The sequence below is a fragment of the Peromyscus eremicus genome, chromosome 8b (assembly GCF_949786415.1).
Source record: "Peromyscus eremicus chromosome 8b, PerEre_H2_v1, whole genome shotgun sequence".
Classification (NCBI taxonomy): domain Eukaryota; kingdom Metazoa; phylum Chordata; class Mammalia; order Rodentia; family Cricetidae; genus Peromyscus; species Peromyscus eremicus.
In genome coordinates this window covers 37,923,236-37,938,117 of record NC_081424.1, presented here as the reverse complement: position 1 = coordinate 37,938,117, position 14,882 = coordinate 37,923,236, and the positions used below count along the sequence as shown (strand labels likewise).

Sequence of the window (14,882 nt, the reverse complement as noted above, 5' to 3'; positions counted from 1 at the left end):
TCCCGCCACATACACACACAGATAAAAGCAATCCAAGCTTGTGGACAGGGGTTACAGCTTAGAGAGAGTGCATATGCTTGGCATATAAGAGGTCCTGGGTTCACTTCTCTGTACCCTAAAAACCAAACCTATACATATATATACATATATATACATACATATATATGTGTATATATGTGTATATATATGTATATATATGTATATGTATAGGTATGTGTGTGTGTGTGTATATATATATATATATATATATGCCTGCCAAATGCTGAACGAGCATATTCTCTTTAGAGGGCATATCTCAGGTGTGTGGCTACAGAAAAGCCAAGAGTGAAAATATATAAACACTGGGTTAAGTCAGAGTGCCTGAGTCTGAGGAGCCTGGGAACAGTCCATAAAACAATGGCCGTTGCCTGGCTTGGGCTTGAGGCCCTCACTGAGCATCAGCCAGTGTTTGAGATGAGATCTGGACACAGTCATCCCTGGACATGTGCAGTGTACAGGAGAAAACATGGAGCACAGCTGGAGCACATCTGCCTTCTCACAATGAACTCTCGTAAAAGGCAGTGGACATACACCTAGACCAGAGGCAGAAGCAATGGCAGATGTTGGCTTTTGCTGCTGTTCTGTTCCTCAGCAGATGGCAGCCAAGGATTCAGTAGATGCTCTGATTATGGACCAATTTTCCAGAATTAATTTATCATGAATAAAATAATACCGTATAAAAAAACAAAGCTCAAAACATTTTTCATAAAGAATAGCAAACTTCTGTACATGAAATTTTTAAAAAATAATCGCAGTGACTAATTCACAAGCATGATAAAGGTAAATAGACTACTGGAATGGTGTATCTAGCCATGATTATAAAATGTTACTGATGCTGGCATTTAGTTCAGTGGTAGAGTGCTGACCTAGCATGCGTGAGGCTCTGGGTTTGATTCCCAGTATAGAAACTGGGAAAACAGAGGAGGAAAAACAAAACAAAACTGTGGGCGTTTACCCACCAACCCCACAGCTCCCCAGAGTTTTCTTGAGTGTGAGCAGCAGGAAATATTAGATAGAAGGATTTATTGCGGAGAATCTTGCGGAGATAAACAGAAAATAAAGGATAGCTTCGAGAGGGCCTGGAACCTTTTCCAAAGGGCCCCAACTGTCTCTGCCCCAGGGTTTTTATAGAGACGCCAAGGGGTGGAGCAAAAGACCTCCTCCCCAGCACAGCCAAGTGCAGACCATCTCAGACACCTGCACTCAGGCCCGTGGTCCTAATCATCCTCTATGTGGACCTGCTGGGTAAAACCACGAGGAACCCGAGAATGGGCTCCCACACAAAACAACAACAACCAAAAAAAAAACCTTCCAACTAAAGAATAAGCTTACTGAATTTCACTGATCTCCATTTTTAAGTGTGTGTGTGTGTGTGTGTGTGTGTGTGTGTGTGTGGTCACGTGTATGAGCACAGGTGAGTGTGTACCAATGGAGGTCAGAAGACAGCTTTGTGAGTTAGCCTTTCCCTTCCACCTTGTTTGAGACAAGGCCTCTCTTGACCTTCACCACTGCATGCAGCAGGCTAGCTGGCCTATGAGTGCCCAGGGTTCTCCTGCCTCCATCCCCCATCTTGCTGGAGAAGCATGGGGACTATAGACGTGTGCTGCCATGTCCAGCTTTCCGTAGGTTCCAGGGATCAAACTCAGGGCCTCACACTTGTGCAGCAATCGCCTTTAGCCATGGAGCCAGCTTCTCCCTAGCCCTCCATTCTTCCTCCTTAGGGGCATTTAACTACATTTCAGGCTCTCCGCCACTGTTATTTCAGGGAAGAGAGCCATCCTGACTGACCCACCACAGATTATGGTTGCTTTTGTGTCCCATAACTAGGAAGTGAGAGGAGGAAACCTGTTCTGTTAGAAACTTCCAGGGCCAGCTGACTTGAGCAGCTGCACACAGGTCTTTCGGACTCAAAAAGGAAAAGATATAGAGAGAAATGGAGCGCGGTAACACTGTCGAGAAGTCCACTCTGGCCACCTGCTTCCTTTCTGAAAACCAGTCTTGCATGAACCTACAAAGAGAGACACAGAAGTTTAGTTCTTAACACCATCATCTAACTATGACTAAAAGATCCTGTAAAGATGCCAGTCATTGTTATTTTCCAAAGTTCCATTGTAAAGTAATTAAATCAGGGATTGGGAAGTGGTAACATGCCTCCCGAACCTGAGCAAGGTCTTGAGTTACATCCTCAGCATTGGACATATGTATGTATGTATGTATGTATATGTGTATATCCATATGTTATGTGTATATATGTATGTATATATGCATCTATATACACATATATGTTTATATGTGTTTTGTCTGCATATATAGCTGTGCACTCGTGTGTCCCTGAAGAGGTCAGAAGAGGGCATCAAATCCCTTGGAACTGGAGTTACAGAGGTTGTGAACCATCATGTGAGTGCTGGGAATCAAACCCAGGTCCTCTGGAAAGTCAACCAGTGTTCTTAACTTCTGAGCTTTCTCTCTACCAGGTGTTCTCAACTTATGGGTTGTGACCACTGTGTCAAAAAATATTTAGACTCTGACTGATAACACTAGCAAAATTACAGTTAGGAAGTAACAACAAAAATGATTTTATGGTTGAGGAGGGGTCACTACAACATGAGGAACTGCAATAAAGTGTCGCAGCATTAGGAAGGTTAAGAACTACTGCAAGTCTAGCTCCATTTTTTTAAATGAAATTTTAAGTCATCAGGCAAAGCGATGCGTTCCTTATGGCATTTTCATCCATATAGCATCAGCCTCCGTCCTTGCTGTCTCCTTCCCTCGATGACTCCCCCATCCCTTGCTTTGCCCTTGGTAATCTCTCTCACAACAGCCTCTCTTTGGTTTTCATGTCAGACATATTCCCCCACTCCCCTACTGAGCTCTCCTCCTCCACTCTCGTGGTCCCCTTTCTAGTTTTATAAGTTTCGCACACACATACACACACGTGTGCACACTTGTATGTGTGTGTAATACTCTTCTCTTTATATATTGGTGACAAAACTCTACAGTGCTAGGCTACCGGATAGGTGGTGGTCTTTGAGGACCTATTGCTGGGGCAGGAAGGGCTGAAAGCAATCCAGGCAGCAGGGATCCCGCATTACTGCCAAACTCACTGGAATCTCAGACATCTATGACCAGCTCTAGGTGCTGGAAAAAGTCCTGCTAATCAAGGCCTTTGGCACTACAGAATTTTCTCCCACTGCTAAGTGGCCACTACTATCCAATGTCATCGGGCCCCAGTGGACACAGATGAGCAAATTCCTAGAGGGTGGCTTAAGCCTCAACACATTTCCTAGAAATGGAAACAGCATTTCCCATTAAGAAAAGACCGAGCCACCTTGCTGAACACGTGTGACGCCTAGAGGTGGTCTTGACCACTGCCTTACCAGAACTGCTGGCTCAGTCTGGAGCCTCATCTACAAGTCCCCACACCTGAAAACAGGAACGCTCACTGATAAAATCGTCTACCATTAAGAGTGGTAGCTCCAGGGCTGGAGAGATGGCTCAGAGGTTAAGAGCACTGACTGCTCTTCCAGAGGTCCTGAGTTCAAATCCCAGCACCCATATGGTGGCTCACAACCATCTGTAATGAGATCTGGTGCCCTCTTCTGGCCTGCAGTCATACATGCTACATAATAAGTAAATAAGTCTAAAAAAAAGAGTGGTAGCTCCATTCAGTGTAATAAAGACCTGTTGTAATCCACCATGTTGGATACTCTGTGAAGCACTCTGAGCTTCAAGTGGCTTAAGCTATACATGTTGTCCTGAGACTAAGATCCAGCCACCTTCTGACTACATCCATGGCATTTGGGCCATGTAGAATCAGAATATTGTGATGACTCTGTATGCATCAGATGCAACCGTCAATGTAAACTCAGTTTTGTGTCTGGTCTACACAATCCCATGATGCGACCATGTTTTAAAGCAATGGGAATATTGATGAACATCTCTGCTGGAGATGAACATCTCAGCTAGATTTATGCCCCATACAGAATCACAGCATAAGGCACTAGAACATCTGGTGAGAAATTCTTCTAATTCACAAAAAAAAAGCCATCATTATCCATGAAGCTGTATGGTTCATAGACTTTTGCCAAGCTTAAAGCAAAGTTCTTCTGTGTGTTTTCAGTTATTTTAAATTGTAGCCATGCCTCTCCCGTCAAGGGCTAAGCTATGGCATCCAGGAATCAGTGCAAGGTAGAGTCAAAGGGTGGAATAATCCTGTGGTACACTGTAAAGATTTGTCACTCAAATTGGTTTAATAAAACGCTGACTGGCTAGTATCCAGGCAGGAAGCATAGGCAGGCCGACCAAACTAAGAATGAATGGAAGGAGAAGGGTGGAATCAGGACTTACCAGCCAGATGCAGAGGGAGCAGGAGATGAACATGCCATGCTAATAAAGGTACTGCCACATGGCAAAGCATAAATAGAAATATGGGTTAACTTAAAATGTAAGAGTTAGGTAGTAACAAGCCTGAGCTATTGGCCGATCATTTATAATTAATATAAGTCTCTGTGCTGGGACAGGGAGCAAGAGGTCAGGAGAGGAAAACATTGGTTTACAGGGTAGTGTACATTTCTTTTCATTTTTTTTATGAACACTCACATGAAAAGAAATAGTGCATTCTTATTCTTCCTTTTCCTGCTTAAACCACTCCTTACACCTGAATAGACATGGATTCGGACCCTGACTGCGGTGGCATACCCATGACTATCCTTAACCCCCACCCCAGATCATTCATGAAATTGCTGTAAAATGGCAACCTCCATGTTCCTGTGGAATTCATAAGCCCAGGAAAGGGCAACTAGGTTATCTTGGAGGCATCATGACCGGGCATAATTCATGCCCAAGATGTGGAAGTAGATAAGGCTGAAGAAGGATGCAAAAAAGTCCATTTTCTACTAAAGATATAGACTGGCTTCACTACAGAAGCCTTCTATGACTTCTCAGTGTTGAGCATGTCTTTCCCTACTTGGCCAGCTGTATGAGATTTGGTTGACACATCACTTGAGAACAAACACATAAAACCTAGTGTAATTCAATGCCAACTGAAGATAACACAGAGGATTACATTAAAAGAGTCTCAAGTTCAGGGGGCTGGACTGGGAAGGACTGATCCTGATGGATGACTTAGCCATGACTATGCAGAAAGCTCTCTCAGCAGACTTGGTTTAGTTCAACAGAAGAATAACTGCTGAGTGCCAAGTGTCCATTTTTTTTTTTTTTTTTTTTTTATAAACAGGGCAGCATCCTCTATAATTCTCTGTTCCCCTCCCCCATGCTATAAATATACATCAAATCTCCCGGGCCAAGTCTGCATTTGTACTCACTCACTGGCCCAGGGCCACACAACCCATCTCCACATTGCCTAAGCTGTGTGGTGATGAAAGGTGAGGTCATCCTGCCACCTCTCTGTCTATGTGAGTTTTCCCTGGGGTAAGGGAGGAGGAGGGTGTTGACATCAGGGTGGGCGAGCACTAGTTGAGATAAAGGGAGTCAGCGAGAGTGGGAGAGGCCTTAAGGGCATATATGTGGTTATGATCACAATACACTCTATACATGTATGGAATTTGTCACAAAGAAATAAATCATATCCTATAAGAATTTTTCCTAATAAAGTCTGTTCTACATGTACATTCCATGGAACTTCTGTGTGTGTGTCCCCTACACAAGGCTGAAGATAGTACATGGCATATAAAAGCACTTAATAAATACTTGTTAAATAAACATGTTATAGGAAAAAAAAAACATGTAAAATGCACCCTACCACCTGCAGGGAGAAGTCAGTGTCTCTAGATTTTTTTTGCACTGGAGTTTTTGTAAGAGATTCCTACATGCCTTGATTGATTTACACGAAAACATGAAGAATCCTGGGACTGGAGAGTTGGCTCCTTGATTAAGAGGATTTGCCGCTTTTACAGAGGACCTGTGTTCAGCTCCAAGCCCCCACACATGGTGCCTCACAACCATCTATAACTCTAGTTTCAGGAAATCTGATACCCCTCTGACCTCTGAGAGCATCAGGCACACAGGAGGTGTGCTTCATGTGCAGGCAAAACACTCATACACAAAAGATCAATAAAAAGAGGAGTCATGACTTGCAGCCAGATGTGGTGGCACAAGCCTGAAGTAACAGCACTTCGGAGACTGAGACAGGAGGATCAAGAGCTTGTGTGGCTCGACTCTTAAAAGGTCTTCTTAGTAAAAACAAACCCGAGCCGGGCGGTGATGGCGCACACCTTTAATCCCAGCACTCGGGAGGCAGAAGCAGGTGAATCTTTGTGAGTTCGAGGCCAGCCTGGTCTACAGAGCGAGATCCAGGAAAGGCGCAAAGTACACAGAGAAACCCTGTCTCGAAAAACAAAAAAACAAAAACAAACAAACAAACAAAGAAAAAACCCGGAGCCAGATATTGGGGTCAACGCTGAAAGATCAGAGAAACAGAACAAGTCACAGCTAACCTCACCTGGCCAACTTCTCAGCCGATCCTGTTTCCTCAGACTGAAAGTCTCTGAGTCCTCATCCGAATGGATCTCAGCTGAACTGCTGCTAAAAGCCTAAATGCTTAAAAGGCTCTAGTTCCTGGTCCTCACACCTTATATACCTTTCTGCTTCCTGCCATCACTTCCTGGGATTAAAGGCATGTGTCACCATGCCTGGCTGTTTCCAGTGTGGCTTTGAATTCACAGAGATCCAGATGGATCTCTGCCTCCAGAAGGCTAGGATTAGAGCTGTGTGTGCCACAAAGAGACTGTATCTCAAAAAATACTAGGCATTTGTCACCAGGACACCTGGCAACCTGAGTTTGATCCCTAGAACCCACATAAAAGTGGAAGGAAGGAACCAATTCTACAGTGGTCCTCTGATGTCCAAACACATGCTGTGGGACATGTGCACCCACGACAGACCAGGTGCGCACACGCACCATGATAATAAATATTAATTTTTTTAAACAAACAACAAAAAGCACAGTAATTTGAATGAACAGGATGGAGTTCTTGACTGGGAATCCAATGGTTTCTCCTACACAACACCTCCCAACAGTTGCTTCCAGTGCCTGGCTCCCCGGAGGGTCTTGTGCCATGTGTCTTGATTCTGGTGCATTTCATTCTTTGCCTCTCAGGCTTGGTGGGCCTGTTATTCACCACTTCTCCATTTTCTACTGGCACACTTGTGACTTGCATTTATAGACATGGCTTTGTTTCATCTAAGGTAGAATGGTCTTTCCTGTTTGGGGATGAGTTGGGGAGTTACTTTACTCTTATCTGTTATTTTATAACTGATAACAATGGGAGCTTAAGCTTTTTAATGGAGCTAAAATGCAAAGCAAAGGTGTATTGGTTTGAATGTTCTTGTGATTTTGTTGTTCGAATCTTAGATGGTCTTATAATAAACCCGGAGCCAGATATTGGAGTGAAAGCTAAAAGATCAGAGAAGCAGAGCAAGCCACAGCCAACCTCACCTCACCAACTCCTCAGCTGATCCTGTTTCCATGAATCCTCTGACTGAAATCCTCTGAGTCTGCACCCGAAAGGGTCTCAGCTGAACTGCTTTAGTTTCTGTTTCCTCATGCCTTGTATACCTTTCTCCACCCTGTCGTTACTTCCTGGGATTAAAGGCATGTGTGCTTCCCAGTACTGGGATTAAAGGTGTGTGCCACCACTGCCTGACCTCTATGTCTAATCTAGTGGCTGGCTCTGTCCTCCGATCCCCAGGCAAGTTTATTAGGGTACACAATATATCACCACATGAGTTATTCTTTAGGTCTGTGCTCCTAAAAGAAATAGACTTCTTTTGCCTTTTAGTTGGTAACTTCTACACAAGATAAAATTTCCTTCCCGTCTAGAGCTGTTGCTACATTATAAAATGTGTTTCATTTATTCCTACTTTTAATATCTAGGCCAGCCTGTTCCAAACTGTCAGTCATTTCTCCTAATTGGATAACAAGCAGGCATTGGAGAGACTGTGTGGTGGGAAAGAGTTGTGATAGGTTCACTCAGCCTGGTGTGGTCTGAGTTAAAAGTGAGGTGGCAAAATTAACTAGCCTGCCCCCTGCCAAACTGTCAAGAAATGAAAGACAAGGACACCCTGGGCAACTGTTCCACAGGGAGGGTGGATCTAGAGATAGAAAAACTGGGAGCCAAACTCCATCCCCAGAACCCAAGCCATGTGCGCTGGTGTCCACTTGTTATCCCAGAGCTGAGGCTGAGGAGAGCCAGCATAGCACACTGGGCAAGCCCAGAACAAAGAAAAACCTGGTCTCCAAAAACAGTGGCTAAGGAACAAAACTCAAAATTGTTTTCTGGGCTGCACATGTATGTGCTCCCTTGTGCACCTGCACCCATAGACACGTATGCACCTCATCACACATGAACACACAAAAGAAAAGGAAAATTGACATTGACGTGCTGAGGGTTATGAGAATCACAGTTACAACTTACTCTCAAGTGATAAAGGATAAAAAAGGCAAGCTTGATACAGATATTTACTACTGAGCAATACACTATTAAACTTTAATCAAGTAGAGGAATCCAGATGGAAAAGGCAAAGAAAGTATTTATTCTTGCCTAAAAATTATTGGAAAACAAATGTTTTAAAAGAGAGACCACGCCGGGCGGTGGTGGCGCACGCCTTTAATCCCAGCACTTGGGAGGCAGAGGCAAGTGGATCTCTGTGAGTTCGAGGCCAGCCTGGTCTCCAAAGCGAGTTCCAGGAAAGGCGCAAAGCTACACAGAGAAACCCTGTCTCGAAAAAACCAAAAAAAAAAAAAAAAAAAGAGAGAGACCACAACGGGTAGTGGTGGCGTGTGCCTTTAACCCAGCACTAGGGAGGCAGAGGCTGGCGGATCTGTGGTTTTGAGGCCAGCCAGGTCTACAGAAGGAGTTCCAGGAGAGTCAGGGCTACATAGAGAAACCCTGTCTTGAAACCAAAACAAACAAACAAACAAACAAACAAAAAACAAAATGAGAGTGAGCGAGCGTGAGTACTTACTTCATGGTATGTTTTGCATGGACCTACTTCCTGGCCTTGTTTAAGCTACTGCTGTTTGTTACCTGTGTCCACACAGCCTAGTCACAGCCAGAGACAGTGCCTTACAGTGAACTTGTTGGCAGCAGAGTCTGAGGAGGACAGGGGTGTGGATGTGCAGGGCTGGCACCATACGATACCCACAAATGGGTTATTTGGGGACTCTTCTCAGTGTTGATGATAAAGTACATGCAATAACTGTGTCACTTCCTTTGAAATTGGCATTCAAGCTGGGCGATGGTGGCGCACGGCTTTAATCCCAGCACTCAGGAGGCAGAGGCAGGCAGATCTCTGTGAGTTCGAGGCTAGCCTGGTCTGCAAAGAGAGTTCCACAGAAACCATGTCTTGAAAAAAAAGAAATTGGCATTCAAACTGAACAAGACCATGACACACCGAGAACAGTTAAGCTCCGAAGGATTACTGTTCCAACTACAACTACAAATTGTCTGGTAGAATTTAGAACCAGTTTTCTGACTGCTGATTCTTCTTTCTCCTTCTCCTTCTCCTTCTCTTCCTCCTTCTCCTCTCTCTCCTCCTTCTCCTTTTCCTTCTCCTTCTCCTCTTTCTCCTTCTTCTTCTCCTTCTTTTTTTCCTCCTCCTCCTTCCTCTTCATCTTCCTCTTTTTAAAGAAAGATTTACTTTATTTATATTTGTGTGTGTGTGTGTGTGTGTGTGTGTGTGTGTGTGTGTGTACACGTGCACAGATACCCTTGGAGACCAGAAGAGGGTGTTGGGTTCCCTGGAGCTGGAGTCACACAAAAAGGGGGTACTGGGAACTTAACTCTGGTCCTCTGGAAAAGCAGCAGGCACGCTTAACTTCTATGCCATCTCTCCAGTCCCTTTGAGGTAAAATTTACTCTCATTTTGGAATTTTAAGAAAATTAGCAAAATAATATATAAAGCTGAAATTTTTTCAGCCACTTTTCCTTGAGGTGCTGGGAACACACATATCCCAGTGTGTCATACATGCTAGACAAGTACTCTACCAACGAACTATATCCCAGCCCTTGGTTCTTTGAGGCAGGGTCTCTCTGCATGGAGCTCACACTGGCCTTGAACTTACTTGGTGGTCCTGACTGGCCTCAAACTGACCATCTCCTTCCTCAATCCCAAGTGCTGCGATTACAAGCATGCACCGCCAGGCCCAGCCTCAGCACCTTTTCAAAGAAGGGTCTTTGGGTATCTTAGAATTTTTGCTTCTAACCCCATCCCACGTTGTAGAAGATACTGTTGCACCCCGGAGAGACCAGAGAGAAAAACAGAGTGTGAGTTACTTATAAACTACACTTCAATTATCCATGTTTTATGTTTGTGCCTGGTCTGCTCTGCTACCAGACACATATTGAAGAATAATGAATCTTGGGCAAGAAGAACAGAAAATGGCCCAATTATGCTTTAAAAAAAAAAAAAATCCACGCCTGAGCAACAGAAGGGAGGTTTTGCAGTAATGACACCCGGCTCATCACTTTGCACTTAATGTTGCCAAGGAAGAAATCAACGAAGAGAAATAACAACACAGAAGGAGGAGAAAATGAACACAATGTGCTTTGCTCATTTTCTTGTGACAAGGATAGTTTTATCTACATAATTCACGGCAGTGCTTTGCAGTGTATTACTGAATGTACAGTGTGTACTTTCAAAAACAACACAGCCCAGTACTAGGGGACTCCAATCTCATTGTTGGTTAAATTTCTGATAAGAAGGAGAAAGAAGCTGCCAGAATAATGATGAAAATGGCTGGGAGGGTGGTGGCCTGGGGAGGACGGCCTGGGGAGGATGGCCTGGGGAGGACAGCCTGGGGAGGATGGTGGCCTGGGGAGGATGGCCTGGGGAGGATGGTGGCCTGGGGAGGACAGCCTGGGGAGGATGGTGGCCTGGGGAGGACAGCCTGGGGAGGATGGTGGCCTGGGGAGGACAGCCTGGGGAGGACTGCCTGGGGAGGATGGTAGCCTGGGGAGGATGGTAGCCTGGGGAGGACAGCCTGGGGAGGACAGCCTGGGGAGGATGGTAGCCTGGGGAGGATGGTAGCCTGGGGAGGATGGTAGCCTGGGGAGGACAGCCTGGGGAGGATAGCCTGGGGAGGACAGCCTGGGGAGGACAGCCTGGGGAGGACAGCCTGGGGAGGACAGCCTGGGGAGGACGAATGGATTTGGCTAAGGTCTTTGTTTTTCAGTTGCCTAGGCAGCACATCTCAGTCTAGCAGCTGCTGGAAAACACTTATGGCCAGGTAAGGGTCGACTGTGCAGTTTGTTTCAGCCAGCCGCACAGACCAAGAAGACATGTTGGCAGGATGAGAGGTGCCAACAGCCACCCCAATGTGCTTTTGCGTCCAACAATTCATCCTCTAGGAGTCTGTCCTCAATGATTGAGGATGCAGCCAAGGACTCAGCTAAAAGATATTCCTGTGTGTGTTGTTTCTATAGCAAATGCCCGGGAAACAAGCTAAATGTCTGAGATAAGTTATGGTGTATTTATAGAACCTAATAACGCTTCTTAGAAATCAAAACTCTGAGCCAAAAGGGGAATCCATGTGCTAATTTCAAATGTGTAGGAGGACTGGGGAATATAACAACAACATTTTAAAGCATAATCTCTTCCCCCCCCAAAAAAAAAGTAATGGAAAAGTAAATCTGCAATTTTCTGCAATTTACACACACAGAGACAGACAGACAGACAGACAGACAGACAGACACACACACACACACACACACACGCACACACGCACACACTCACACACTCACGGCGCACTCAAGTTCAGACAGCACACATGCACACGCACGGTGCACTCAAGTTCAGACAGGGAGGAACAGACACACAGAACTCTCCAGAGAGTTGAGTCCTTAAGCTTTACTTCTCTCTCTTCTGATCCCCTGGGGAAGATGCCAGAGGCATGCTGTCAGATGGGACGCAAGAGTAAAGGTCTAGGGGAGGGATGGGAATCAGAACAGACGTGAAGTTTATGTTAGCATAAGGTCCAAGTCATGGGTTGTTGAGTGCTCAAGCCTTAAAGCAGACATAGATATCAGGCTCTCAAAGGCCCAGGGAAGATTCTAGAAAAGATGAGAGAGTCCAAGAGCTGGAACATGGGGTGGGAGTGGGAGCACAAAATTTTGAAATGCTGTCTTCTGGATTTGATGAGGCTGAGGTAACAAATACACAGCAGTTCCGGGTACCTGCACAAGACCTGCAGGTGCGCACACACACATGCACACACACACAAACACGTGTGCGCAAATGCACACACAAGTAGGAGGGAAGCCTGTCCTGGAACTCTCTCTGTAGCTCAGGCTGGTCTCAAACTCACAGAGATCTGCCTGCCTCTGTCTCCTGGGTGCTGGGATTAAAGGTGTGCACCACCAACAAAAAAACAACAACAACAAAAAACCTTAAAGGGGTTGGGGATTTGGCTCAGTGGTAGAGCGCTTGCCTAGCAAGCGCAAGGCCCTGGGTTTGTTTTCCTCAGCTCCGGAAAAAACAAAAACAAAAACAAAAAAAACAAAAAACAAGGGTGTGCACCACCACCCAGCTAACAGGAATGGTTTTAACTGTTCATTTGGAAGAGGAAAATATATTTTAAAGTAAAGGAGCATAGTTTTTGAAACAAAGAATAAACTAAATGGATACATTGGAAGAATAGAAGAGGAAATGGGAGAGTCTTGGGCAAGAGCCAAACTGTGGAGATACCACAGAGTCAAGGAAAATAATGACGGACATGAAGTTATAGAACTTGGTATTATGTACTGATATTGTTTAGCTCCCAATGTCCCTTAAAGGTCCATATATAAGACAGGCTTTGTCTCTAGTTTGCTCTGGTTGAGAGGTAGTGGAACTTAAGGGGCGGAGCCTCATGGGAGGCAGTTAGGTCATTGGAGATATGCCCTCAAAAGGCATGGAGGGATCCAGCTCCTTCCTCTCTTTGTTCCCTGGCTACTTGATGAGAAGAGCAGCTGCCTTCATGGGTGCTCCAACTACCATGTACTACAGGCCCCACGCAATGAGCCAACCAAAGACGGAAACCTCCGAGACTAAGCCAAAATAAGCCTTTCTTTCTTTTACCTGGTTGTCCTAGGTATTTGTTACAGTAGCAAAAAAAACTGAATTTATTCTGTTTACACTGTTGCCCATATAGTCATAAAGAGCACAAGGACTTTCTAAAATCTCAAGCAACTTTGGATACATACTCATGAGTGTTGTTCTGGGAAGGAAATGCAGAATTTTTAGAACATCTTAAATACTCCTTCTCTAAAGAGTATATGATCCAGAATTATTTCAGAACCAAAGGGCTATTTTGTGCATATTTGTTGTGGTTTGGTTCATTGATGCATTCATTAAACGAATACTGATTGGATCTCTTATTATATTTTAAGGTCTTAATGATAAGAAAGAAAAAGGGGGGAAGGAAGAAAGAAAGAAAGAAAGAAAGAAAGAAAGAAAGAAAGAAAGAAAGAAAGAAAGAAAGAAAGAAAGAAAGAAGCAAGCCAGATGTGGTAATACATAGCTATAGTGCAGATAACAAATTCAAGGCCACCCTGGTCTATATTCAGAGGTTCATAATAGTGAAGGCTACATAGTGAAACCCTACCCCAAAAAGCAAAACAAGGGGTTGAGAGACGGCTAAGCAATTAAAAGCACTTGCTACTTTTTCAGAGGGCCAGAGTTTGGTTCCCAGCACCCATACAGTGGCTCATAAACCGTCTGTAACTCCAGTTCCAGGGGATCTGAAGCTCTCTTCTGGACTCCACAGGCACTGGGCGGGCCCACGGTGTACATACTTACATGTAACAAACACTCACACACGCAAAATAAAAATAAGTAACTCTTTTTTTTTTTTTTTTTTTTTTCTTTTACGGTTTTTTGAGACAGGGTTTCTCTGTGTAGCTTTGCGCCTTTCCTGGAACTCACTTGGTAGTCCAGGCTGGCCTCGAACTCACAGAGATCCACCTGGCTCTGCCTCCCGAGTGCTGGGATTAAAGGCGTGCGCCGCCGCCGCCGCCGCCGCCGCCGCTGCCGCCGCCACCACCACCGCCCGGCAAAAATAAGTAACTCTTAAGCAAAACAAAATCAGGAAGAAAAATAACAGGATACAATTCCTGCATTTATGGAGCCTATAGTCTGGTCGGGGGTGGGGGGGGGAGTATCCATAAATAAAAAACCTGACAGCAAATGAATACATCTTGAATGTAACAAGTATTACGGCAAATAAGTATACACTGCTATGCCATTGTTGAATTGATGGAATCGGCTGACCTGAGACATCCAGGGAGGCTTTCCTCAGCAGCTCAGAGAAGAGGGCGGTGGGAGGATGTCCCCTCTAAGCAGAGGGGAAGGTCAATGTCACAGCAGCAAGGTACTGCCAAGAGCTGGAAAACAGGGAACTTTGGAGATGTGGTGAGGAGGAGAGCTGGGAGGCTAGAGAGATGGCTAACCGGGTAAGAGTGCTCTGCAAGCGTGAGGACCTGAGTTTGGATCCCAGCATCCCTGCTAGAAGGTAGACATGGACACTTGCGTGCCTATTCCCCCAGCACCACTGGAGGTAGAGATGGGAGGATCGCTGGGACCTCTGGGGGCCAGCTCCAGGTTCAGTAAGTGACCTTGTCTCAAAGTCACATGGTTGAGAATGTTAGAGCACAATGCTCCTCTAGTCTCCTCTGGCCTCAGTGAGCGCGCGCACACACACACACACACACACCACATGTATACCACATACACACACATACCACATACACACACACACACACACACACACACACACACACACACACCACATGTATACCACATACACACACACCACATATATACCACACACACATACACACATACAC

At 45.1% G+C, this 14,882-nt stretch overlaps 1 protein-coding gene across 2 annotated transcripts in view; it reads right to left on the bottom strand.

The window, feature by feature from the left end:
* The window catches only part of Ect2l (epithelial cell transforming 2 like), a 71,542-nt gene that overhangs the window by 40,307 nt on the left and 16,353 nt on the right, over positions 1-14,882 (bottom strand). For both annotated transcript variants that reach the window (XM_059272702.1, XM_059272703.1), the window contains exon 3: positions 1,885-2,047. In XM_059272702.1, the coding sequence (XP_059128685.1) occupies positions 1,885-2,047 (163 nt within the window). The remainder of the gene's footprint in view (positions 1-1,884; positions 2,048-14,882) is intronic.